The 25,398-nt window shown below is 47.6% G+C and overlaps 10 protein-coding genes across 10 annotated transcripts; 4 read left to right on the plus strand and 6 right to left on the minus strand.

Moving 5' to 3' along the window:
• Positions 1-126: 126 nt before the first annotated feature.
• N7446_000084 (glutathione S-transferase) lies at positions 127-578 on the plus strand (the record flags this gene model as incomplete). Its single annotated transcript, XM_058508851.1, has 2 exons — positions 127-292; positions 367-578. The coding sequence occupies 2 exons, from the start codon at positions 127-129 to the stop codon at positions 576-578; spliced, it is 378 nt and encodes a 125-aa protein (XP_058377830.1).
• Positions 579-1,667: 1,089 nt separating this feature from the next.
• On the plus strand, positions 1,668-3,758 carry N7446_000085 (flavin monoamine oxidase family protein; the record flags this gene model as incomplete). The annotated part of the gene is made up of 1 exon (XM_058508852.1): positions 1,668-3,758. One exon carries the CDS (start codon positions 1,668-1,670, stop codon positions 3,756-3,758), a length of 2,091 nt encoding a protein of 696 aa, XP_058377831.1.
• Positions 3,759-3,875: 117 nt separating this feature from the next.
• N7446_000086 (SDR family oxidoreductase) lies at positions 3,876-4,645 on the minus strand (the record flags this gene model as incomplete). The annotated part of the gene is given in 2 exon segments (XM_058508853.1): positions 3,876-4,624; positions 4,636-4,645. The coding sequence occupies 2 exon segments, from the start codon at positions 4,643-4,645 to the stop codon at positions 3,876-3,878; spliced, it is 759 nt and encodes a 252-aa protein (XP_058377832.1).
• Positions 4,646-6,699: 2,054 nt separating this feature from the next.
• N7446_000087 (uncharacterized protein) lies at positions 6,700-9,078 on the plus strand (the record flags this gene model as incomplete). The annotated part of the gene is made up of 7 exons (XM_058508854.1): positions 6,700-7,015; positions 7,084-7,379; positions 7,430-7,504; positions 7,558-7,785; positions 7,833-8,315; positions 8,369-8,673; positions 8,727-9,078. The coding sequence occupies 7 exons, from the start codon at positions 6,700-6,702 to the stop codon at positions 8,980-8,982; spliced, it is 1,959 nt and encodes a 652-aa protein (XP_058377833.1). The 3' UTR covers positions 8,983-9,078.
• A 1,046-nt stretch (positions 9,079-10,124) lies between these two features.
• On the minus strand, positions 10,125-10,880 carry N7446_000088 (uncharacterized protein; the record flags this gene model as incomplete). The annotated part of the gene is made up of 1 exon (XM_058508855.1): positions 10,125-10,880. The coding sequence occupies one exon, from the start codon at positions 10,878-10,880 to the stop codon at positions 10,125-10,127; it is 756 nt and encodes a 251-aa protein (XP_058377834.1).
• Positions 10,881-12,373: 1,493 nt separating this feature from the next.
• On the minus strand, positions 12,374-14,017 carry N7446_000089 (flavin monoamine oxidase family protein; the record flags this gene model as incomplete). The annotated part of the gene is made up of 3 exons (XM_058508856.1): positions 12,374-13,570; positions 13,635-13,798; positions 13,918-14,017. 3 exons carry the CDS (start codon positions 14,015-14,017, stop codon positions 12,374-12,376), a joined length of 1,461 nt encoding a protein of 486 aa, XP_058377835.1.
• Positions 14,018-15,027: 1,010 nt separating this feature from the next.
• On the minus strand, positions 15,028-15,267 carry N7446_000090 (uncharacterized protein; the record flags this gene model as incomplete). Its single annotated transcript, XM_058508857.1, has 1 exon — positions 15,028-15,267. One exon carries the CDS (start codon positions 15,265-15,267, stop codon positions 15,028-15,030), a length of 240 nt encoding a protein of 79 aa, XP_058377836.1.
• A 2,257-nt stretch (positions 15,268-17,524) lies between these two features.
• Positions 17,525-19,137, plus strand: N7446_000091 (uncharacterized protein; the record flags this gene model as incomplete). Its single annotated transcript, XM_058508858.1, has 2 exons — positions 17,525-18,405; positions 18,462-19,137. The coding sequence occupies 2 exons, from the start codon at positions 17,525-17,527 to the stop codon at positions 19,135-19,137; spliced, it is 1,557 nt and encodes a 518-aa protein (XP_058377837.1).
• Positions 19,138-19,597: 460 nt separating this feature from the next.
• N7446_000092 (NAD(P)/FAD-dependent oxidoreductase) lies at positions 19,598-21,466 on the minus strand (the record flags this gene model as incomplete). Its single annotated transcript, XM_058508859.1, has 8 exons — positions 21,352-21,466; positions 21,257-21,301; positions 21,108-21,208; positions 20,497-21,058; positions 20,201-20,448; positions 19,935-20,150; positions 19,787-19,879; positions 19,598-19,735 (listed from the first exon to the last, which is right to left on the minus strand). The coding sequence occupies exons 1-8, from the start codon at positions 21,383-21,385 to the stop codon at positions 19,598-19,600; spliced, it is 1,437 nt and encodes a 478-aa protein (XP_058377838.1). The 5' UTR covers positions 21,386-21,466.
• Positions 21,467-23,147: 1,681 nt separating this feature from the next.
• On the minus strand, positions 23,148-24,472 carry gprD (the record flags this gene model as incomplete). The annotated part of the gene is made up of 2 exons (XM_058508860.1): positions 23,148-23,855; positions 23,909-24,472. The coding sequence occupies 2 exons, from the start codon at positions 24,470-24,472 to the stop codon at positions 23,148-23,150; spliced, it is 1,272 nt and encodes a 423-aa protein (XP_058377839.1).
• Positions 24,473-25,398: the final 926 nt, after the last annotated feature.

Genomic DNA, 25,398 nt, shown 5'->3' on the forward strand with positions numbered 1-25,398 from the left:
CGTCGAAGAGTGCTAGCAAGCTAGCCCTTAGAGGACCTAATAACTACCTATGAAAGTTAGAAAAGCCGCAGTATAGCCTCCGAGTATAATTCTCAAGACCACAACTAACCTAACATGCTTATAATAATGACGGGAAGCAAGGAGATAGCCAAATTGAATTCGCCACTTGTCGAGATCCACTCCTTTCCTAATAAATATATTTATTTGGCACGTCACTCCGATCAGCTATATGAATACCGACTGTCGAGCAATGGTCGCAGCACGTTTTACACATTTTACCGCATCACCTGTCGTATTGAAACATAGTTCTTACCATCCACCATTTTCGATATCCCCAGTCGGGTCGCATAGCCTAGTTATGTGAAGGGCTGGGCATCGACTATGAGCTGAATACGTACGAATGCTTGCCCCTTTTGGCCGCACCAGCGTACAAAGCACTGCACCCTGCGGAATCGGCACCAGTCATTCAGGACGGTGATCTAACCTTGGCTGAGAGCGGCGGTTGCATGGGATATTTTAGACGCGAGTACACCAACGGCGAATTGTTCCCAGACCAGACACACCCTTCTTACGGGTGATTTTGTATTTTGGTGGCACTAGTGTAATGGCAATTTTATGCTTTGTTTGGTGAATGCCATGATGGCATGTGCGGTCCTACCTTGGAAAGAATGTTCGTGAGGAAGCCATGGCAGTACTCTCTGCACGCTACGTGGTCGGATTGAAGATGCTGGATAATAGACTGCAAGGTAATAAATGGCCGGCGGGGAGAGAATTTACCGTGACGTATGTGATGGTCACCTTTGCACTGACTACGCTTCGATGCTTCTACCTATACAGTGTGGCCAAGTACCTCAATATTTTGAGGTACCTTCGGCGCATTGGCAAGAGACAGGTGTATCAGAGGGCAATAGTCAGGAGTAATCCCGGGATAGGAGCTGCTGATAGGCCGAGTGGCCTAAAAAACCCTTTTTTCGACGTGAAGGAGCAGGGAGAGAAAAGAATGTAGATTGGCAAAATGCTACGCTGGTCCGGGAGAAAAGCTGTAACATCATGAACCCTTAGGGTTCACGTGAAAAATCTCTCGGTCATGATACACCTGACGATCTTGTATAATTTTTCACTGGCCAGAATTTTGACTGCTGTGGAACGTTGCTTACGGAGATAACCTATTATCTTCGGGAAATGAAGTATTTTTCGGAAAGTCTGCATTGAACGGGCTTTTTTTTTTTTTTTCTTTGAGCTTCTAACTGCCATTAATAACCCAAGTTGATGATCTACAAGTGGACACAACAACCTTGGGAGAGTGAACCCCAAAGGCCTATGTCTATATTCTATCAACAACTCAGGTCTAATTAAATCTCCGACGTAAGATCATCATTCTACGGACCTAGTTGACCAGGAAAGACCCTTTCAAACAAAAGAATCATCCCTGACCTGGCCGCAAGGTACACCAGAAAATTCTTGGCTTTCCCCACAGTGCTCTGAAGGTACTCTTTTCGACAACATCGCGAGGCGGCGATCTGCAACTTCATACCACACTTGGTAGCATCCTCGGGCCCTTCTTGGCAATGCCAAAGGTCCCCAACGGTATTTGAGGGTCCTAGCATAGATGTGCGGGTATATAATCCAGACGAGAAGATGGAAGAATGCCACATAAACCCTCGAAAATGATCGGCAAGTTGTACCTCGTGGCAGCAGTGGTCGCCCATGGTCTACCGGGGCTCGCCAGGACTATCGAGCAAGAGACTGTGAATGTGACAACATCTGACACGGTTCGGCGCGGCGAACTGGCTAACGTTCATCTAAATTGGATTGGTGAGCCACCGAGTCTGATTGAGTCGAAGTATGCCTCCTGTGACGGCCAGGCGATTAGCGAAGAGCAGATGATTGCGCATTTCATTATTCAAGATCAGCCTCCCCAACGATTGGTCTGGGCAGTCCCCGAGGATGCTCCAAGCTATCACTGTGTGTATGTTTATGGACGTGATACATCAGATAACACACAGAGTCTGCTGGGGAAAAGCAGGCCGGTATCTTTGCAGAATAAACCAAAGAAGCGATCAACAGCAGACACCAATATTCCGTTGTTGAAAGACTTTGACGCACTTGGAACATGGTTCGACGGAGTAGCCAGTATCAGGGACAAACTTGAAGCCACCGGAGGAGTCACTTCAGGGAGCTCACCAAAGAATGCCTCGATCGCGATTGTTGGTGGAGGTATCTCTGGTCTCGCGACAGGCCTGATGCTAGACAGTGTCGGCGTGTACAACTGGGAGATTATTGAGGCCAGCGACCGTGTTGGAGGCAGATTCCGAACCAAATACGTTGCAGGCACACAGGAATGGGCTGAGATGGGACCCATGAGGTTGCCATACTCTGTGACCTACAAAGACGACAATGAGACTCTCCTGTACTCCGACCACCAGTTGACATTTCAAATGGCAAACATCTTGAACGAAATGAACAAGAATAACTCGCAGTGGAAGATCGACTTTATTCCCTGGATCCAACATAGTCCCAATGAGCTACTTGCTCAAGGGACTCGTCGCCATCCGGATGGAAGGATCCCAACACGCGCCGAAGTAGAGGCAGATCCGAGTCTGGAGGACGCACCGGATATTACTACGGCCGAGTTCAAAAACACCCAGGATCAGATGGACAAGATTCTTAAGAACGAAACAACTCTCAAGTCTCTTCAGAAGGATGTGTGGAGAGCACACAAGATTGCCATGGACCAAGGCCTCGATGACTGGAGCGAACAGGCTATGATGCGGCATGTCTTCAAGGCTAGCGAAAATGTCACCGATGAGATCTGGACTTCATCCGACTACGACGTGTTCTGGGATGAGTTGCACCACAACTCCAACCTGGGCTTGGATGGCACAAAGGGTAGCTTGGGAGAGACCAAATGGCTGTGCATCGATGGAGGATTCAACCGTCTATCCGACGCCTTTCTTCCACATGTTCGCGACAGACTCACTCTCAACCGGAAGATCAGAAAGTTGGAACCCATCCAGGACAGCAATGGCAACACTCGCACCCGACTATCCTGGTATCCCAGCATCTCGAACCGGACGTACGAGTCCAAAGACTACGACTACACAATCATGGCCGCCCCATTCACCATGACCCGCTTCATGGACTTGCCAAAGTTCTCATCAGTCCTCGATCGCGCCATCAGCGAAGCAGGCGTCCGTTTCAAGTCCGCCTGCAAAGTTGCCCTCCTATTCTCCGAGCGATTTTGGGAAAAGGGCGACCGACCCATCTTCGGCGGATATTCCAAACCTCCAAGTGACCCAGTCGGGGCTCTATACTATCCAGTCTATGGCCTCAACGAGTCACGGCCGGGTCTGATCATGCACTACCGAGGCGGAGACTGGAGCGACCGGTTTGTGAGTTTCTCCGACGAAGAGCACGTTCAGACAGTGCTGGATTCAATTGTTAGTTTGCATGGCGAGCAAGTGCGAGACTTGTATACGGGTGATTACGAGCGTCTCTGTTGGCTTCAGGATGAGCATACTGCGACTTCGTGGTGTCGGCCGGATGTTGAGCAGCATAAATTGTACATTCCGGCTTATCATCAGACGGAGCATAACACCATTTTCATTGGTGAGCATACTGCGCCTACTCATGCTTGGGTTAGCTCTTCTTTGCAGTCCTCCGTTCGTGGATCTGTCCAGTTGCTTTTGGGGCTGGGCTTGGTTGATGAGGCAAAGGAGTTGAACCAGCGGTGGATGGGGAGATGGATTAAACTATGATTTCCTGGCTATTTCTATGAGCTACAATGCAGTGATTGTAATTAGATACAAAAAGTTCATTCTTCTCTATCCATATTAAGAAAATATTGAAGTACTGTTCAATACTGCAGTGTTTATCTACCAGGGCAATATCTCACCAGTTTGAGTAACAAACTTGCCAGAAAAGTTCTCCCTTGTTGCTCCATCAATAACCTCCAGCATCCCCTTCACACTCTCGTCAACAGTGACCGGCGGACTACCAGAGTATCCCCACTCCTTCGCAGCAAAGTCCCCGGCACGCGTCTGTACCCACCCGGGATGAAGTGAAAACGCAATAAGACCACTTGCCTCATTCTCAGAATGAAGCGCTTTGGTAATCCAGTTAGATGCAGCTTTACTAGGGCCGTAGGCCCCACCGGGAACAGGCTCTTGTTCAGCAATCGACCCAACGGACGATGAAATGACAACAAGCTTAGGAGAAGAAGTCGACTGCTGCATGAGTGGCCAAAATGCCTGAAAGACCATAAGGGGCGCAATGGTATTGACTTCAAATGAAGTGCGAAGGGCTTCCGCCGAAGTCAGACTAGCACGGGTCATGGGCGCTGCGAATCCAGCATTGCAGATTAGGACATCGACGTGGGATATCGTAGGGACTGTGGCTGCAAATATATGAAGGATTTTTTTCGGAGGGATCGCAGAGTCAAAGTCTAGCTCGATGATGTGAAGGACACTGTTTTCGCCCACGGTGACAGTTTCGATCTCTGACTTGAGGCTAGCGGCAGCCTCAGGGTTACGGACAGAAGCCACGACAGTAGTTCCTGGGCGGGCCAGTAGAGTTTCGGTCAAACCGAGGCCGAGTCCTCTATTTGCTCCGGTTAGGACATAGACTTTTTTCTACTGGCTGTCATGGTCCGCAGTTCTGCGAGGGGCAGTGGTGATTGTTTATGGTCCAGGCCGGATTGGCTTTAGAAGCTTAAACTAAACAGAAGAATGAAGAATCAAATTGAAATAACCAATGAGAAAGAAAAGAGAAATTACGGAGTAGTTGAAGTCAAACTGGTGTTTTATACCCTTGGGGCGGCTTATTCCCCGTGATCTCGGGCCAATCAGAAATTTCCGAGACCTCAGGGATCTAGAAAATTGTCTTTTCTTATAGTTTCTCTTCCTGTGATTTTATTTGCGTGTATACTTTAGGGCAGGAATTCTAAAATCTAACAGGAAGTTTAATCCAGACCTACGCCATAAAGTCAGGGCATCACTATGATACGTACCACTCTGATCTATTCCAAAGGCTTCTCCTTACCTTTTGAGTAGCTACAAGAAATAAAGTCAAGCTGCGCACTAAAAAATGAAGGCGCTTTAAAGGTATGTATATGAACCAAAATGGCGTGCTATGGCATTGACCGCAGGGTAGATGTCGAGAATCCGGTGACTTCTCAGACCTGACGCTACTCTGTGAAGGGGAGGAGTTCAAAGTGCACAAAGTGATCGTCTGCTCTCAATCAAATGTGCTACGCGCTGCTTGTGCAGGTAATTTCAAGGTATATTCGCTTATAGATCACTATTTAGGGAAGAATACTGATGGGTCTTTAGGAGGCATCAACAGGAATTTACAAGCTCGAGGATGAACCCGCAATAATTGTCAAATGATCGAGTTCTTCTACTGCGGAGATTACAATGACCCTATAAATGAGAGCACGTCACTCTCTCGTCTTCAGCTCCACGCTGAAGTCTTTGCTCTAGCCGGCAGATACTGTGTTCCTGATCTGGTCAGTCTTTGTTGCAAGAAGTTCCAAAAAAGACTCGAGATGAAAGAACCCACCGAGTACCTCGAATAAATTCCTAGTGTCTACAGTTCAACCCCTGATACAGTGCGTGGCCTCAGAGATATTGTCACCAGCTTCGCACGCGTCCATGTTCCCACTTTTGTACTGGATCCATCTTTCGAAACTGGGTATAAAAAGGTTGAAACACTCTTCCTTGATTTTGCAATAGATCTGCTCAGCTTGTTTATCCAAAACGTTCTTAATCATTGCTGTACATGTGCGGATGAGACAAAACAAGATGTAAAGAGACTATGCAAAGAGTTCAGGGGGCAGATGAGAATCGAGAGATTTGGTCGGTAGGGGTTGAACCAAGAGAGTGAAGGATGGTTTTTTGAACAATGCTCGCTTTTGTATCATATTTGACGAGGTACCTCCATCGCTGGCAGACATAGAGACATTGCTAGATAATAATTATTTTCTGGTGTCTCTTGAAATGATCTTAGGATCTCAGTTCGGATGGTGTGGGAAACTGGTGCCTGATATTTCAGGCTAACTTTCCTCCTTGATAACGTTAAGTTAAGCCATAAATGTGTGCTGTCTTCGCTGCAGAGTAGAAGACTCGTCATGCTTTCTTTTCTTCTCTTCTCCTTGTCTTCTGGTCTTGGTTCTTTCACTCTTCTTTCAGCTACCCAAATGAACAGGTCTTATGGAGATAACTTCGATATATGTGGCACTGATCTTAGCGCAGGGGCTTTTTAGATATGGAATTGCAACCTATATCTCTGTTCAGATTTGTGTACGAAGTCTCACCTCGGTAATAAAGGATTAAGCGGATTTGATGACTTCAACAGTCATATCAACGAACATATCGCGATCTCCACCTGCCAAGACTGCCAATCTCTCCCACTTTCCCCAACGCCCTTCAGCGGAATTTGCCGGTCCCCTCGGGGTCTTTCTCCGATAGGACAATGCGCAGATTAGTCGGAGATTTTCCCTTCTGACCTCTAAGGACCAATGGAGCAAGTATGAAAACCCCAAAAGAGGGGATACGCCCCACCGTTATCTCTGGCAATTTGGGGTTAGAAGTTCAGGCACGGCAGCGTCGGAAGGTCCACGAGACGCTAAGATAGTAAGCTTGGCGGTTTCTATGTATTTAAGAGAGCCCCTGCTATTCAAAGCATTAGATTAAGGGCATCATGGCTTTGGGTTTTGGATCTCGCCTGTGGCGTGTTTCCGCTTCTATAGTTCTTCTATTTGCTACCTCGACCACATCAACTACTATCGATGATGGCAAGCTGTTCACCGTCAATGGAATCAGCTATTATGGCGGAGGCACTGCTGTCTCCAAGATAGTGACTTCCGCAGATTTCAATACAACCCAATTCAACGCGGATATCGTTCCTATTACTATCATTCGAACAGATGATGCGGTTCTCACAAAGGACAGTCTGAAGGATACTATCTCAAACTATTCCGCCTCCGATGATGTATTCCAGATTGGATTCCTCCAATGTAAGTTTGGGTTGAGCTGCTATTCTTCACAAATTCAGTTGAATTAACTTGGATTAACCTCACAACAGCGGTGTTTCTGCTCTACGACGGAGATGGTCGGAGCAAAGCTGACATCTCAAGCCACCAAGCTCTGCAGAATTTTGGAAGCAAAGTCGTAATGGCTTCACCTCGCTATCGACCTGAAGCACATCTTACACCCGCCAAGCTGTCGCATGATCTACCCCAGGGACCCTACTTTTTCTCGCCCCAGACCGGAGAGGTTTATCAAGCCTTCCGTCTCTATTCAGACCACCAAGTTGCTTTCACTGAAGCAGCCCTGAGCGATGGAAATGGAGGATTCAAACCTTTGCCTGCAGCGGCATCCGTGAGTATTTTGTAGGAAAGCTCGCTTTACTTTGAGCTGATTGGATTTAGGGAGCAATGACAAAAAGCGTGGCTGTTCCATCCCGGCTTTACTATACGCCCACTTCTGAAAAGCCACTTGCAGGAGTGAGTCTCACAATCATGTAATATTGATTGAAACTATTGTTGACAAAATCTAGTTACGCTTGGGTGTCAAAGACATTTACCACATCAAGGGACTGCGGACTAGTGGAGGTAACAGAGCCTACTATGATTTGTACTCACCGCAAAACACCACCGGTCCCGCAATTCAACGCTTGATCGATCAAGGTGCTATTATGGTCGGAAAGATGGGCACTGTTCAGTTTGCGAACGGTGACAACCCCACTGCTGACTGGGTCGACTTCCATTGTCCTTTCAACCCGAGAGTAAGTCTCTTGATGTATATATGGGGATCTATACTAACACTTCTCAGGGTGATGGCTACCAAGCTCCTGGTGGCTCATCTTCAGGACCTGGCGCCGGCATTGGTGCTTACGACTGGTTAGATATTGCCGTGGGAAGCGACACTGGTGGCTCCATGCGCAGCCCAGGAGGCATGCAAGGACTATTTGCCAACCGTCCTTCTACTGGCGCCGTCTCTTTGGATGATGTTATTCCCCTCTGCCATGCCCTCGACACAGCTGGTGTCTTCTCTCGCAATGCCGCCACCTGGTCAAAGGTTCTTCATGCTTGGTACCAGAACTTCACTGATTACAGGGAATATCCTAAGAAGATCTTCTATCAGGACTCTTCATTCCCTGCCACAAACACCTCAGCGGGTGCAATGCTCGAAGAGTTTGTTGTCAAGGTCGAAGATTTCCTCGCCACAAAGCGTGAGCATGTTAATATTTCTTCACAATGGGAGAAGACCCATCCTTCAACAACGGCCGGCGCCATCAATGACGTGTTGAATACAGTGGGTTTTAAATTATCTAAAATCTACCATCACATGCTAATTGTACACAACAGACATACGCTTTCTTGGTATCCGTTGACCAATACCGCTCCCTTGCACTGCCATTCTACGCAGACTACGCTAAGGAGCACGAGGGTCGCCGGCCCTTCATTAACCCAGGTCCTCTGGCGCGGTGGACCTGGGGCCAGAACAACGGTGGTGACGCCGCCTTTACAGAGGCTCTCAAGAACAAGACCATTTTCAAGAACTGGTGGGAAACAGAAGGATACGGCAAGGCAGACGAAAAGACTTGCTCTGAGGGAATCTATCTCTACCCCTACACCCAGGGAGACACGCAATACCGCAATGTCTATTTCAGGTGAGTTGGCAGCATCAGAACCATAATAAAGCTGCAATATCTAACATCCACAGTGCCCCAACGGCACCTCCTCTGGGCTTTTCAAATGGCCGTATCGCCGTCTTGGCTGGTACGCCTGATATGATTGTTCCTGTTGGTGAGGTTGCTTATAACTCTACTATCTCGCTTAAGACGGAGTATATGCCAGTCACGATGAGCTTTGGGGCTGCTAGAGGCTGTGACTTTATGTTGGCGAATCTCATTGAGGATCTTGAGAAGGCTGGTATTGTGAAGCCTGTCAGCACAGGGTCGATGATGTATCCATCCTAGATATGAAGGCCTTTGAACCTAACCATCATATGTATAGATTATTTTATGCAATGGGTTCTTAGATTAGAGGTCGCGGAATGTAAATAGAGTCGAAACAAACTTTAGTTACCTAGATCCATCCCTTTTAAGTCGCGCTTGGTTATGAAACTTGGCTAAAGCGGACAGATAAACTTCAGGTTCTCTCGATCCGTCTTGTAAAGATCAAGAGCACCAATTTTGAGAAACTATATTTTTTGGTATTTGTATGTCATTCTGGGTCAATTTGCAGCTCCGGTGTTGTAACCCACCGAGTATCAGTGTATTCGACGCATTTACCCGAGGGTATTTCAGCATGCCCTCGATCGTATGTTGTTCTCTTCAATTAATCAATTTATTCATCCAGAATTGGTTCCTCTTGATCTGATCTTAATCTTCCTGGATGCGTACTAGTCCATACACTTTTAGCATGTTCTGATGAAATATCCCGGATCGTTGTTGAGCAATTAATTGATCACGGACGGTGTAATCGAGCTTGCTTTATAAGAGACATGCTAGTGCAAGCGGGACAGAAAGTTCACAGTCGAACCAACCGATTCAACCCAGTACACTGAGAATGGTGGCCACTATTGTCCCGGACGTCGAGAAACCGACTACAATATTAGTCTTCCAGATCGCGGATCGCACGTCGTACCACTAAATTTCCGGCTTCCAGCCGGTGCATGATCCGTGCCAGCTTTGCCCTTTGGCCGTTTACCATCCTCGTAGCCCTCAGGTTTGTTTAGGTTGGGGATACAGCATTATTCTCCGGCATTCGCCAACCAGGGTTGATACCCCATCCGCCCCATAACCTCCCACCTCATCAGCGCTTTTATTGAACGTAAACGGTAGTACACTTGCCGACATGGAGATGGACAAACGCAAACCTAGGAGTGACGCTTATCTGGACATTAGATTCCTCCTTCTACTCTGCCACCATACAAAGATCGAGTGGGCAACGGAAACCAAGATCAGTCACTATGGGTAGTCGTATTGCTTGTTAAATGGCTCAAGCGGCCAGAGAAAGCATCACTATTCAACGAAGATAAATCTTGTGTTTATACATAGCAAAACACTCCCCGACAATTATCAAATATCCACACACCCTTTGCAGCTTCAATTGTCTCTCATTTCCAAACTGAGTCTGGTACTGTTACTGGCCCCGATGGAATCAGCGTCGATACTGATATATGCGGCCAGATCAACTGGTCAAATACCAGTAATACTACTTCAGAATACTGAATCTGTATCGAAGTGACATTGATCGTCTTGGGTGCAGTGATGTCATGCGGTGGGCGGACGAGGAACACCGGCGCGGGCTTGTGTGCTGGTGAAGCCGGGGAAATCTTCATAGGGGCTTGTCCACGCTTGAAGATTGGAACTTTGAGCTCATATTGCACCTTCTCAATCCAGAAGGTAGCATTTATTTGGACTGCATTAGCATTTGGAGTCGTGGCGGCGGGGTTTCCTTCTAAGAATACGATGTTCGCTGTTCCTCCACCGAACACCGGAGGCGGAGGCATTGTGGACACCGTAAAAACGGTGTTCTCGAGAATAGTCTGTCCTTCGATGGCGTCGCGCAAAACGGTGTTTGGGTCATCTAGCATGTCTTGTGTGATGGTGCCAGCAGCAATGAATTTCGAGAGATCCTGTGGGCGTCGAAGATCGGTGAAGACTGAAGCATTTAGGCTACCAATCGGCACTGCGTCACCACCGCCTACGGGTTGTACCGCCAAGCTGGCCGGTGGGATCTCGGGTGGACCTGGGAAAACCGAAGTAGGCGCTAGGCATTGAGCATTGATAGTTGTGCCATGTGGAATAGACCCCATGCGCACGAGCGATTCGCCAAGGACTGGAGTATTGTTCGTGGGCGGGACGTTCATCCACGATTCAGCGATGAAGGGGCGGAATGGATACCTAACAATGTAGGGAAGGTTTGGAATGTGTAGACATTGATATGGCTCGCCCACGGGTGGGAACTCCTAGCTGAGGTGTTGCATGTAAGCTTGGGAGGAAAACAGAAATATGACAGGTTGACAAGTGATAGAAATGAAAAAAGGGTCAAGCAATTTTGGCCGGAAATTTAGGAAAATAGGCAGGAAATAACGTATTTCATAAGCGAGTGGCCATCTCTAAAAGACGTAGTAAATGCGATATATTGAAGTCGTTTTGTAGTGTATCTGGGGGTTAACTCGGGCCGGGCACCGCGGCCCGCCGTTTCCGAAGAACTATTCGTAGAGTAATCGGCAAATTGATCCTCTTGATCTTTATTACGCATTCATCTATTAGATCTCGGTATTTAATACGCGATGTTTTCTGAGTAATATCATACAAATGGTCTCGTTTCAATCTCCTCTATAAGCAGGAGTAGGTTTCTAGAGCACAGGCAAGGAGTGATTGTCCTTTTGCTTACGCTCCATCCGAAGTACATAGTAGTCACCACTCAGGGTAGTGCTTATGAATGCGCCGTATTGCGCGGAGCAGATACAGCTTGTACTCGCTATTTCGCCGGTGGAATAGAGAACATCTTGTCTAGGATGATTATGGTCGTGTTGTAACGAAACGCGAATTTTAAGGTTTTAGCTCAGAATCTCGCGGCAGCCCTTTTAATTAGCCAAGACAGGGGCTGGCTGTTTTAGGCTGTGTGGCGTCTGTAGCGAGCTTTATAGTTTTAGCTCGGATTCTTGCAGAAGCACTTTAGGCTAGTGTAACCTAAGTCTATTTGTTATAGGCCGTGTGGTCGTCGATGGCGATCTTTATAGTTGTGGCTCGGAATCTTACGCAAGCCTTTTAAGCCAGTGTAACCAAAGGTTATTTGTTAAAGGACGTTCTAGTCCATTTACAACCTTTTAGTCGCTGTAGACGTGCATCCAGATGCCATTATTCATCGGGCCTCATGTAAATCATCCGAATAAGAATCTAAAACCTTCTTGTCTCATGAATGATGATGAAACTTCCGATTACAACAAAGACATCGATACGGCGCGGTGAGAGCCAGATGTGCTGCAGACCTAGCGATACGTCGGCCTTATGTCTCAACTTGGACGTGTTCCTGTGGTTTCTTCCGCTAAAAGTTAAAACGGGAGGATTTAGAGGCACGTCTAATCAATATAAATTCGATTTCTAACCCTTTCCAACCGTATTTTCAATTCCCATAGGTTTCCTTACGGGTTTGGTGACTTGGACCAACCCATATCCACCTCATCTACTGGTCCCCATATCTTTATCATCTTCTCCATCAAATCTGTTCTGCCTTCGACAGCCAAGACCTCCATAACAGCACGATACGCCGAGTTCAACGCGCCAACAACCCACGCATGACCACTGCTTGTGGCCTCGCCCGCTGTGTGTAGTCTTCCGTTACAACTCGGCCGCATCAGGGGCGGGAGGACATCTGAAAATTGTGCGGGTTAAACAGAGCATAAGCACCGATTGAGTATGGGTGGTCATACCAGTCCCACAGATGTGCTTCCACTAGCTGGTCCTGGAGGAACGATATAGATACGTTATGTAGACGTGCCATATCCTCCAAGACAACGTGCGTTATGAATTCTTCCTGTTCTGCACTTTGGTAAAAGGCAGCTAGTCGAGCAGCATCTTGACTCCATGTATAGCTGGCGATCATTGTCCCTGGAGCATCTTGGACATCAAGCCCATAGGATGGGTACACGCAGCGTCGGATTGGAGGGTCTGTGGATGATCCCCCGCCGACGAAAGGAGCAGGCAACACATCAGGGTTTTCCCACCAGCGAGTCTTAAACCAAATGCCAATTTTGCCTGCGTCATCGTAGGCTAGAGCGCGCCACGCCATTGTGGTATTGTAATTGAGATCTGACAATGTGGACGTGTCGAGGAGCCTTGTCGCTCCAAGCGGGATTGAGCTGATTACGTAGTCATAAGAATGCTCAACTGTATGGTTCACGACAACTGTGAGGGAATCTGCTCGTCCGGGCTTGATGGCGGTCACGCGGTTGAGCAGTTTCGGCAGGTGATGCAGAACTTTAAGAAGCCCATGGATTAGTCGTTCAAACCCGCCGTTGATTGTGACCCAAGAATCAAGAGGAGCAGCCGTGAATATCCATTGTTCGATGACTGCCTGGGCAAGGGATGCTTTATCAAAGGACAACGTTCCTTCCTCAATGGTCTCCAACCAGTTGATCTGCGCGTTGGTAAAGCCTTTCTGCAAAAGGTATGCCCGGACGGACAACTGGTCGAATTCCATGAGCTTAGTATATCCTTGATCGATGTTCTGCTGTAGTGCATCCACCAGTTCGGCAACCGCATCGCTGTATATCGTATCGGGATTGATAACGGCGAAGTCGGAGGGTGGGATATTCCCGCCTTCAGTTGTTAGGACATGAAATGTTGCGGCAAAGGGAGTCACGTTGGCATGAACAGATATATTATTATACATTTGGAATGTATTGTTCGCGGAGAAGACGTATGGAATCAGATCAATTGCATCAGCTCGGTCACTAACGTGCGTGTTCACGTAGCTGACGACGGACCAGTTTTGAGTCCCGATCACTCGGTCCATGTAGGGCATAATGGGAATCCTCATGGCACCCGCATCCTGGATGTCCAATTAGTTTTGCTACCAACACCTTCTCCAGCAGCTGCTGTGGCTTCACACTTACATAGTAATTGTAATACGCAGCTTCCTGGGGATTCGACTTTTTCCAACCCTCCGGATCAAAAAAATGGGTGTAGATTCTTCCGCCCGCGCGTCCGTCTGCCTCCAGGATTTCGAAGTCGACATCTAGGCTCTGCAGCAGCAGAGCTGAATACAACCCCGCAGCACCTGCACCAATAATGCCGACCTTTAGCGGCGGTGACCGTGTTGGCAGTCTTGGTCACAAGGCAATGCCGGAGGACCAGGAGGAAATGAGTTGTAGACTCCTGCGCGAGATATCAACTCACGGAAGAGTTGGACCCGGGCAGAACCGGGGTCAATGGCACTTTCGGCGCCGTGTAGGCACAAGGAAAAAAGGAAAGCGGAGAGGCAGAGTAAAGGCCTCATCTTGGCAGCAACGGAAGAAAGCGAAGGCTGTCAAACCAGGTACACAATAGAAAGTAATGATGCCTACAAAGATAGGAAGAAACAAACAGCCATTTTCTATCTATATGTGCCATGTTCCACTTCTCCAACGTCGGGATGGAAGGGCTTGGAATGTTCACTTTAAGCTTACCAGTACAAAGTTTGCAAATATTTCAGATCCCCGCTTGGTATGTAGGAGAATTAGGCCGTGCCATCTTGAGCCGCCCCTAAAATATCACTGTACGGAAAACCAGCATTGTTGAATGTTAGGTTAATGATACCACGTATATGAAGTGTTGAACGATGAAGCTCAAAGGAACTGGAAATATAATGTCAAGGTGTGCACAGCGAACTGGGTCCTGCTTGCCGGGTATTTCCCAAGCTTCTTCACTTGGTTGAAGAGACCAAGTAAAGTGAGAAACAGCTTTGGATGAAAAAAAGCGGGACGAACAGTTTTAAACACGATACAAAACCACTCACTAATTATGTGTCGGAGCTACGGCATTTACGTTACTGCATAGGGAAGAATTTGATAGAAGTACACATTGCTCATGTATAAGCTTTCCAGGTCAGATTCCTAGTGTACCTGCAGGCGCAAGGCTAACAGAAAGCAGGCCAGTTAATTTGAGACGTTGTTGGCTCATAAAATTTATTTGCCCTTGGTTATCACACAATAACACGATCATTGGACTCACGCTCCTTATCTGGGTTTCCCTGAACACGGGGGAACCATTTTCGAGTGTTTTCTCGTGCTATGTCTTGCACTAGGGTCGACAATAGCTGCTCTTCAACATTTACTACCCACTTCAGAACACGTTCTCCCCTCCAGGCATACGTGGGTCCCTTAAACTGAATAATCCGTTGAAACCTCCGAGGAGCTCTCGAAAGACACTTATGCATAGGCCATGAATTCTTCATCGTGACGGAACCTCCTATAGGCGGCCCCACATCGATAGCCTCCCCGAATACTTGAATACTTGAATTCTATGAGACTATATAGATGAGTCATCCGTCAGAATGTCAATTTCAACGACGCGCTCCTTTTCGGATTCTATAAGGACAAACCACACCTGATCATACTGACCTAATAACATCATTCCGAGCTTAATTGTTAAGCTTTTTAAAATAGTGGAGGTCGCGACGAGGAATTTGTCCTTGGCAAATTCTTCGTACTTGGTGACTGTCGTATGTTTGACCGCCTGGGGGCTCTCGTAGACCGAGGGTGTAATCATGGTAAATTATGGGTACTACACAACTACTCTAACACAGCTCTGTGAGAACAGCTGAGTTGGATGCCAATCTAGGCTCTCCGACGCAAAATTAAATTGATCGTGGTTGAGGAGAGATCGATCAGTAAAAGCATCCCATGCTACACGACGAGGAGCAAAGTTGACCGAGAAAGATGTGTTTAATGCTAGGGTTAAGGTCGCACTTCAACACCTCTGAAGATACCATATCTGTTGAGTGTCTCAGGACTATTTATGATCAGGTTTTATAACTTGCTAATTATGAATAAATAGCGAACACGGATACCTACCCCGTATGAATCTTGAAGTTAAGGCGAAAGAATGATTTGGGTATCAGCTTAGTGCGTAGACTAACATGTAAATAGTGAAATCTAAATTTCCCTAGAGGAATCTAAGGCTTACGCAGGGATGAAAACCGAGGAATTCTGCCAAAAAATTTGGAAGGCCAAACATTTAGCGTCTGCTACTCTTACACTCGTAACAGTAGTAGTAGTAGTAGTAGTAGTAGTAGTAGAATTCATTTACCCTGACCCCTCGCGAACGACATGCAGGCTGCAACAGCTTTGTAAATATATGTTTGTTTGCTCCACTGAGATTGTTCCAAGCTTCCTGAACGGTGAACTTCGAGCCTCACCTGATAAGGTGATTGTCTCCACTTTAATCCGTGATAAGACTGGGGTACTCGGCTACCCCGGGTTGTGTCTCTCCATAGAGACGCAATGGTGATCAATGTTGTGCCAGCGCTGGGACTAGAACATAATACCTTCAGAATGAAGAGTGTCACAGTCATCCTGCAGCTTGCCTGGTGAAGAAGGCGAATGAGGTTGTTCAACCAAAAGCTGTCCAATAGGAATAGAAACTGTTCAATCTGCTCTACAAAATGAAGATATAACGAGGACATTTCATACTGCTTCTGGTGCTTCTAGCAAGCTCCGAGCACAGGTACCGAATCTTCCAGGACGCTCGTATAGAACGAACCCAAGGTAGCGTCCTGCACGTCTATCCCCCGGGTCAGCGGTGCGTACAGGGAGCAGGGCTTGAGCACCTCGGAGGGAAATGCCTGAACAGGAAGTAGGGCCCCGCAGCTGAAAGCAATGCAGGAAAGAGAGCACGAGCACGCAACTAGATGACGATATTAAACTGGGAAATCCCACAGGGAAATTCAGCTAGGTATTAAGGAGTATCGGGTCGTTCACTCTCGAGCACCAATCTTCAGTTTACGGGGTTGCGGGCGGCGGAGTATAGGCCGGAAAGTCCTCCGGCGTAGAGAGCGGGATATTACCGAATTGGGAGCTATACACACCTCAAGCCTTGATGTGGCGATGCCTTGGCAGTTGGGACTCCAGCATTACCACCTGACTGGTGAAGCACCTTCAGAAATGGATTCCAAAAAGTAATTCACCAATAACCAGTATTGTGTGTACATAGTCGGAATACGTGATACTAGCGATCAATCAATGATCTTGAAGTCTCTGGTATTATCTAATCCTCTGAAAACAACAATTCAACTATTGACAGTGTAGGAGAGACGTGAATGGCATCGAAAAAGAATAATTCAGGAAAGGTAGCTGGGGGAATTTGGGACCGAGGTGAGGACGACGAAATTCTCCAAGCAATGAGTGGCGGGTGAAAAAGCAAAATTAAAAGTGTGACTGAGGCTGGCGCGTAGATTAGTTCCTGAGAACTTAGTGGCCCTCACTAGCACATCAGAAAGTTGCGGTCCTCAAACAGTTGGTGAGCGCAGGGGTCGTACTCCTCGGGGTTGACCTGAGGTCTTACACGGATTATCCTACCACAAACGTGCACTATTCACCTCATACAATTTATTGAGTCATGATGGACCTTTTTATCGGATATGCATTCCCTCAAACATATCCTAGGGGTATACGAAGCAATTTATTTTGTTTTTTTTTAGCTTGAAAGCTATCGGAGAAACTGTGGTCTCTCTGAAACATAAGTTGTTTTAGATTCAAAGTTAATTCAGTAAATCTTGAATGTTATCTCCACCACACTCCGCCTCATTTGATCTAACACCATTTAGGTGACAAGCTCGGGAGAAAAATACAATTTGACTTGGATAGATACTTATTAACTCCCTGGAGGAACGACGATCTCTTGGCTGGTACTATTAAGCTGATCCTGCTCAAACTACTCTCTTTCCTTTCGCTTCAGTATTGTATTCATTCATTCCTTTCTTTTCTCCTATTTGCCTTCATTCATTACTGTTATCATTCTCTTCGCAATGCGTGCCTTTCTGTCTTTCGTTGTTCCTCTACTCCCTCTTGCATCAAGCTTCGTGCATCCTGGCCTCCTTGTCTCGGACAGCGATGTCACTCGCGCCCAGCAAAAGATCAAGGCCAACCTGGATCCATGGACTACCTCTTGGAATACCTTGACCAGTCTCTCATTTTCTGATGCGAGCTACACTCCTTCGCCAGTTAGTCATGTCTACCGCAGTGCCTGGTATGACAATGCCGAGAACGCGGAGCTTCTCTGGCACGACGTCGCGGCCGCATTTAATCTTGCCCTACGCTGGAAAATGACACAAAACGTGAGCTTCGCCGACACCGCTAGCAATATTCTGCATGCGTGGGCGACCACTCTCAACGCGATCGATGGTGGTGATGACAAGTACCTCACAGCGGGCCTGCAGGGGTACGAACTCGCCAACGCAGCCGAACTCCTTCGTGACTATGAACCCTTCACGGCCAATGTCCTCCCGGCCGTTGTGGAAATGGCCAACAATATCTTTATCCCGATGCACTACAGATGGTTGAACCATGAAGAGCCGTCGGAGCATAATATTCTTCATTTCTTCGCGAACTGGGAGCTATGCAATATCGCTTCGGCGATGGCTATGGGTGTCCTAACCGACAACAAAACAGTGTGGGATTTCGCTGTGAATTACTTCAAGACCGGGGATGGAACGGGCGCGATCAACAATGCTATCACCAATATCGTTGAAGAGCCTGGTACAGGGACGTTGCTCGGCCAGGGCCAAGAGTCTGGTCGTGATCAGGGCCACTCAGCATTGGACATCCAACTCCTCGGTGTTATCGGCCAGCAGGCCTGGAACCAAGGAGAGGATTTGTTTGCCTACAATGATAGCCGGATTCTCCGTGGGTAAGTACCATTCAATACTTTCCTCCATCTTACCATTTACTCATGTATCCCCGTAGGGCAGAGTACTTCGCGCGGTACAACCTTGGAAACGACGTTCCCTTCGTCTCCTACACGAACGGGATAGTCAGCTACACGGAGATCAGCAGTGCCTCCCGTGGAGCCATTAGACCTACCTGGGAGCTTCTCTACAACCATTATGTGATAAGGAAGGGGATGGATGCACCTTGGTCCACTCTGTTCCTCAACAACTCTCTTGACTATTACGACGGCGCGGAGGGTGGTGCCGGCTCCTGGGGAGAGGGGTCTGGTCATTACGACGGTTTGGGCTGGGGATCGTTGCTGTATCACATGGATGAGGCAGACGTGGCAGGTCTGGTCTCCTCCCAATCTGCTTTGCCCACGGCGAACCACATGTCAAGCGCCTCCTTTGCGTCTACTTTCGCCCCTAGCGCAACGACCACGACTTCTGGCGTATCCGACCAAAGCACGCATGTTTCGAGTTCCACTACAACATACCCTAGTGCTGTTTCTTCTGATTTGGGCACAGGACACTCTGCCTTATCAACCGTCGCAAAGAACAGTGCGACTCCCATATCTTCTATGCATAGTACTGCTTCTACCAGCGTATTGACAACTTCAACGACTACGCCACTTGGTAGGCCGCAAGAAGCCCATCACCATCATCATCACCATGTGGACGGTCAAGCACAAAATGTTTGCCACGTACATTAGGTCTACGTTCAGATGCTCCACACGTGCTTCTTCAGCCACCAACCTTGCCTGATTGTCAGTGTTTGCTCAGGCAAATACTCGTTCATTGTATCGTCTGTCTCCCTACTTGAGCTAGTTGGCCGTTTATAGGATACATTTGGGTTACATGGTTAAAGCATCAAACCAACCAAGAATCATTTCCATAACTTAGTAGAGGAACTGAGGATTGAAATAGAAGGTGGTATGACGTATTGAACAAGTTGACAGTAATCAGCGCCAGGTTCATCGGCCACATGACCCCAGAAAGGTTCGAATAAGGTACAAAACTTGATACGACGATGGAATGGGAACAGTCCATGGGCTTAATTTTATTACAGAGTTTTCATCCACTGTTCTAGAGCCGAGCCCGCGTATGCTGATCTTATAATTGTCTAACCATATCAAACGTGATGAGATGTAAGTATGAAAAAAAATTTCAAATCTAGCGTTGCGAGATGTCCCTCGGTCCACCAGGGCCCTCTTCGAGACCATTCCTTCGTGGCGCATCGGGGCGCCAGCGCCAGAACTCTCGCATGAAGGATGAGCTTTGGTCTCCTTTCTCCAATATATCCGCGGCATGCTGTGAGTGGCTATTAGTAAGTCTCTCATGATGTGAATTGGCTCTTCCCACCTTTCCCAGAACTGGTAAGAACTTTGCACCATGGCCACTACCTCCAGTGCAAACGAATACAGAGTTCTCTGCATATGTCGGTACGTGATCAATCTATATTATTCGGAGATGAGTAAATTCATTTGTCCAAAATATCTTAAAGACTTACCACGAAGGAATTGTCCAGTGAATCGGTATACCAGCAGAGCTTTGTAGAGGAAAATGGAATACCATCAAACTCCGGCAGGAATATGGACACAAACTGTTTGATCGCGTAAACAGCGGGCTCCGGTAGTACTGAGCACTCTTCTACCGGAAGAGGAACCGACCATTTCCCGTCTTGGGTAAATGGAGTGCCTTGCGGTGCAGGTTGGAAATTAGTCCACTAGAGATGTGATCAGCAAAGTCAAACGAAGAGGAGGGATCTTTGATTACTTTGATACCACGGTATCCAATCTTCACGAAGCCCTCTGGAGTTCTTGGTAGAACGTAAATACTTCCGCTATCCTTGCCAGAGCTATCACGAGCTACACTTTTCCAGGTCATGACGGGGAATCGCTCCGGGGAATATTTCTCCCATAGCGCGGTGTTACCCCTGTCAATCTTAAAGGTGGCAAGGCTACCAGCAGAGGACTCGAGGTGATAGCTCAATTCCGGGAGAATTTGCGTCGAAAATGAACCAGCTACACGAAAGTTGGCATAATAAGATAGAGAAGTGTTAGGCGACTTACCAGCTATAACAACGATATCGGCATCATGTACAATGCCGTTTGTAGTTTTGAGTCCCGTCACCTTCACTTTGCCTGGTTCAAGACTACTTATCACCTTGATCAACGAGTCAACCGACCCCTCAGGTCCAAAGTAAAAATTGACCCCTTTGTCGGCGGCCACCCTTTGGTAATGGACACAGGCATTACTGCATCGGACAAACCCAGCCGTTGAGTCCAGCACTGCTTCATAAGACTTTTCAGGGGAATCTGGAATCTGAAAGTCAAGTATCTTCTCTTTCCAGCCCAACTTGTCGGCGCGCTGGCAATCTGCGGGGTCACTTTTGACAAACTGGGTGTCTCGTAACCCATCACGTTCCATGTTCGCGAGGGTTTCCTTCTCCAGGCTAGCTAAGTGGTTCGATGGCTGTATACGAAGCATTCCACTATTAACGAAAATCCGCTGGTCATCGCCTTCATTGCTTCGTTCCGAGAAACCGCGTTTCTCGTCTTCTGCAACCCATGCCTTGCGGCTCTCAAAAGCGAGGCGCTGGTAGTGAATCTCTTTCCCGTATGATGCGCGGAACTGGATTCTTTGGTCAGTCCTTGCTTCTTTGTCTTTGTTGCTCACCTACAATCTTGTTGTGATCTGCGGATGCAGCCTGAACATCATCCGATGCGGGGTCATATCCATTCGCATCATACTGGCTTCGATCGAATACAGATACTTCATAGTCTGCAAAGGAGTCAGTCAAGGTATGCTAACATGGAGTCTTCTTTTCACTTCTGTCTCGCAGTGCAATGGCCAGCGAAAGTCCGAAAATGCCGGCTAGCAAGTAGGTTAGTACGTATGGTGCTAACAAAGCCGAGTGTTCTTACCTCCGATAACGGCAACTGACTTCGGCTCTGTCATTTCTTCGATGGTACTCTATTTATCGGTGAGCATGCGATATATGGCCGGGTGTAGTTGTATTTCTACTCGCGAGCGGAGTGGAAGTCCCCGCAAAGCCAAAGCTCCACAAGGTCCCCGATATGACTTGGACCGCTTTGATATCTCAACGTTGCAGTAACGTGTCTAGTTCGTGCTTCAATTCTCAATATAGTGCTGCTATTAAATTGGATATTTGAGTGAAACTACAAGTAACTGTAGTCTCAAGATCTCTCACTCACATAATTAGTTACCTTGGGAATAGCGCAATTCATTTTAGTTATAGCATCATTTATCTTCGTTCAAGGATAGCCTATCAACATTCTCGTAGAATATATAATGCGAGCTTGCATCACCTAGTGGCTTTATGAGTGGCCTATTCCGTGAGATAGTGCTTAGCGCATGGAGATATACTCAAACAGATATCCCCTTTAAATATAAAAGCGTCGTATTTTTGTGGACTTCTCGTGTCGCCTGCCACGAGTCTCCAGTATTTATCCACTGGTCATCTTTGGTACGATACGGAAGGGAACTTGCAAAGGTTGTGTCCATAGATGACATTTTTGCGGTCGATGGCTTTGGACCGGGTATAGCTAGGCGTGTGTAAATGTGAATTAATGAGGATCGAAGACGCAAAAAGCAAAAGGTTCAGGAGTTACGCCAGATCTGCATGATTTATGAGTTGGACTTTTATAGAGCGATCCGAAGCAGGGATTAGTACCCTTTGCGCATAAAGCCTCTATCAATCGTCATCGCGATTTTTTATGGACCTGAACCTGGAACACGACCCATTTTTGTCTGCTTCATCCATGGAAGTCAATTATTGTGGGCGGTAAGAATCTAATAAACTCCACAGATCTTCAATCGAACCGGTTCACATGCTGCAAATCTCCGGGTTTGCCGGACGTTAGAATACAGGTTTTGATCCGCCCTCCGTGCACTATAAGATAGAAATCACTTCAACATAGAGGTCCTTCAACATAGGGGTTCGGTCTCCTACCAACTTTAATTACTCGGCTATTTGCTCGTATATTCTCTCCTAGTTTAAAAAGAAAATGTAAGATCTCAACCAAATCTCCCCGAAGTGGACCTCGGTCGCCGAAATGAGGTCTCCACAGAAGTGCACAGATCGCTCGACTAAACATACGTAGCTCGGTCCAACAAATCCAGAAAGCAGACGGCTGGGACTGTTCCACTTAGGGTTGTTTAGCTTGCTAAGCTCTCACCACGTAACAACGGGCCGCGATATCCAAAATTGGGTCTGAAACCGCTGTTCATTTCTCCTCAGTGGTCGGGGTGTTTCTCCGGTTAGGGTCTTTTAGACTGTGCTCTATAATGATCGACACGATAGTTTGTTCTTTTCTTCGCTTGCATACACTAGAATATGCTTAGTCTACCGGGGTCCGACTATTGTTCTGGGTCAGGGGTTCGGTGGCGGTACCACTGCGCAGGGTATTTTCTAGTTCTCCACTTGCGGCTGGCCGGGTTCTGCAGATGTTGTGCAGAAACTTGAATTTGGTCGACTGGTCGTTTTGTATATGGTAAAATCTACTTTGCAGTGGATTCTAAGTCTGATGGCAAACACTCGGATATCAATGTAGTTTAATTTGACATAAATTAATTCATATATTAGGAAAGTCCGTTAGTGGAGTAGGTAGTGCCGGAAGAAGTAGACACAAGGGAATATGGTATATACAAAATCGTAAGGGAAAGAAAGATTATAGTCATAAGCAAGATATCCAAGGTTTTAGCTGTTGCGGCGCTCATTGTGTTCATCAGACTCATATGCGGAGACGGGCTCGTGTGAGATCTCGATTGTTGTCTCTTGAACCACACCACCGAAGTTGGACATTTCCATTTCATTCTTAGGGACGATATCATCGGTCGAGTCATCGAAGGGACTGGTCCTCTTGGTGTCGGGGTTTGAATTCTGGCGGAATCGGGAGCCAAAGCGAGATCCTCCTTTGCTGCGGAATCCCTTGCTGCGGGGCTTCGAGGATCCTCCAGCGTTGGTAGTGATGTTGGTCTGCCACTGCGAGTCGGTGTTGTCGTAGTTGCGGTCGGTGGTGCTGTGCTCGGTGTCGATCAGGAGATGGCGACGGGTCAAGGTGTATACCATCACATCGAAGAAGCCGGACAGGGCCATCAAGCAACCGGCTACACCGAAGTAGGTTTTACTGGGCGCACTACCACGTGCAGTGGCCATACGACCGGCGGCAAGTGGCAAAGACAGGATAAGATACACCAGAGGATAGACAACCATGTAGACGACGACTCGGTTGAGACGGTGCAGACTTTCTTGCTGGCCACGGCGCAGTTGTTTCGCTTGTTGCATACGGCGTCGGAGGTAGAAGAACATGATCGCATAGAGCACAACGGTGCCGAATTCGGAAACGAAAATCCAGAAGTAGTGACCCCAGAGACGTTCGTCTTCATACTCGGGACTCACCCAGCACTATCAACGAGTCAGTTAATTGAATATCAAGACCAGTAGGAGGTATTACATACCCAGTTGGCCTCAGAGATCACAAAGACATCTTTCCCGTATAGACCAACAGGAACGAATCCCAGAATCAAAATGAAAGTCCAAAGTCCGACCACACACCAGATAAAGGTTTGGAATGTCACTTGACGACCACGCAGAACGACTGCACCTGTATGCAGGGCGATAGACAAGACAAACAATCCACTGCCAGGGTCACCAGTCTGGATCCACCACCCTTGCAAGTAACAGGCGGCTTCACCAAAGCGAACACTTCCCACAGACACCCAGTAGAGGGATATCAAGAAAGCGAGAGACTGTTGCAAGTCGACGAGAAGCAAGTTATAGATGAGCACGACATACTGGTTTTTGGAGAGCGGGCTTTTGTAGTATCGTTGCCAGTAGACAAATCGGTAGGTCAGGAAACTGAGTAGAGAAAGAGAGGACACCAGGGAGATCAGAGCAATGGTCCCCATAGCAATAAAGAGCGAACGATCGGAGCCCACAAGTTGAACTTCTTCCCGAAATTCCCATTTGCGAGGAACGAGGCCATGATCCGACGTTAGGGAGCGTAGTACGTGGGAAAACATGATGAAGCCGTTGCAAAACGGGATTGATAAAGCCGAGGGGTCCTAGCTATAAGAACAGGATCCTTAGAACAGGATCCGGGGGGAGTGCATAGATGCCATCCACTCTGCCAAGCCGTGCAAAAATGCTTAGGAGTTCACTGGCAGCGGACTTCCATGGATTCCACGCAATAGTCCACGCTAGTTCCATATATGGAGTAGTGACTGTATACTCCATTTGGCAAATCATCCAGGCTAGATGTAGTGGAGATGGAACACTCCACGCACACTGGATGGTTTGTACCGAGTCCTACAACCAAGTCCAAACTTCCACTCTTATCCAAAAATTGCGCTGGTGATCGACATTGCAGATAACAACTAAAATTTGAAGCGGACTTTACCACGAGCCCCACAGTTCCGGCCAGGGATTTAACTCGTATTGAATAGGTCCTTTGCTGGTTAGCCTGCGCCCGAGGCTGCCATTGACGAGCCAAGTGGGTTAGCCCCTTCGTATTTGACCCGACCTGGCCCACAAGTGGAACAAGCAATGGATTGGAATTGCCAACGCTTGGCCTTTGGGGTAATCCGAGCTACACGCATTGTTACTAGCCTGGAGTTGAACCTCGTGGGGCATCACAGGTGTTTGAGTCGGGAACTTTCGTAATCGCTGCTCCAACCAGAGCCATTGGAGAGCCTAGACGCAATGTAGATCAGTCGATCCAGCACTTGAAGACACAAGCGCGGTGTCTTCCGAAAGCATGGCAGCAAATATACCATTGTGGGACATAGCCCCGGATCCGCTGTCCACGTCTATTGGCGCGATATGGAAATCTTATATTCACTCGTTTTTGAGGTATTTGTGTACTTCGTGATTTCTCAGGGGCACGGGCATTAGATGATCAGGAGAACTGAAGATCAAGGAATTACATGGCCAAGATCGTGACAAGTTC

This window comes from Penicillium canescens (genome assembly GCF_028828765.1).
Source record: "Penicillium canescens strain IBT 15451 chromosome Unknown utg000001l_segment0_segment0, whole genome shotgun sequence".
Classification (NCBI taxonomy): Eukaryota; Fungi; Ascomycota; class Eurotiomycetes; order Eurotiales; family Aspergillaceae; genus Penicillium; species Penicillium canescens.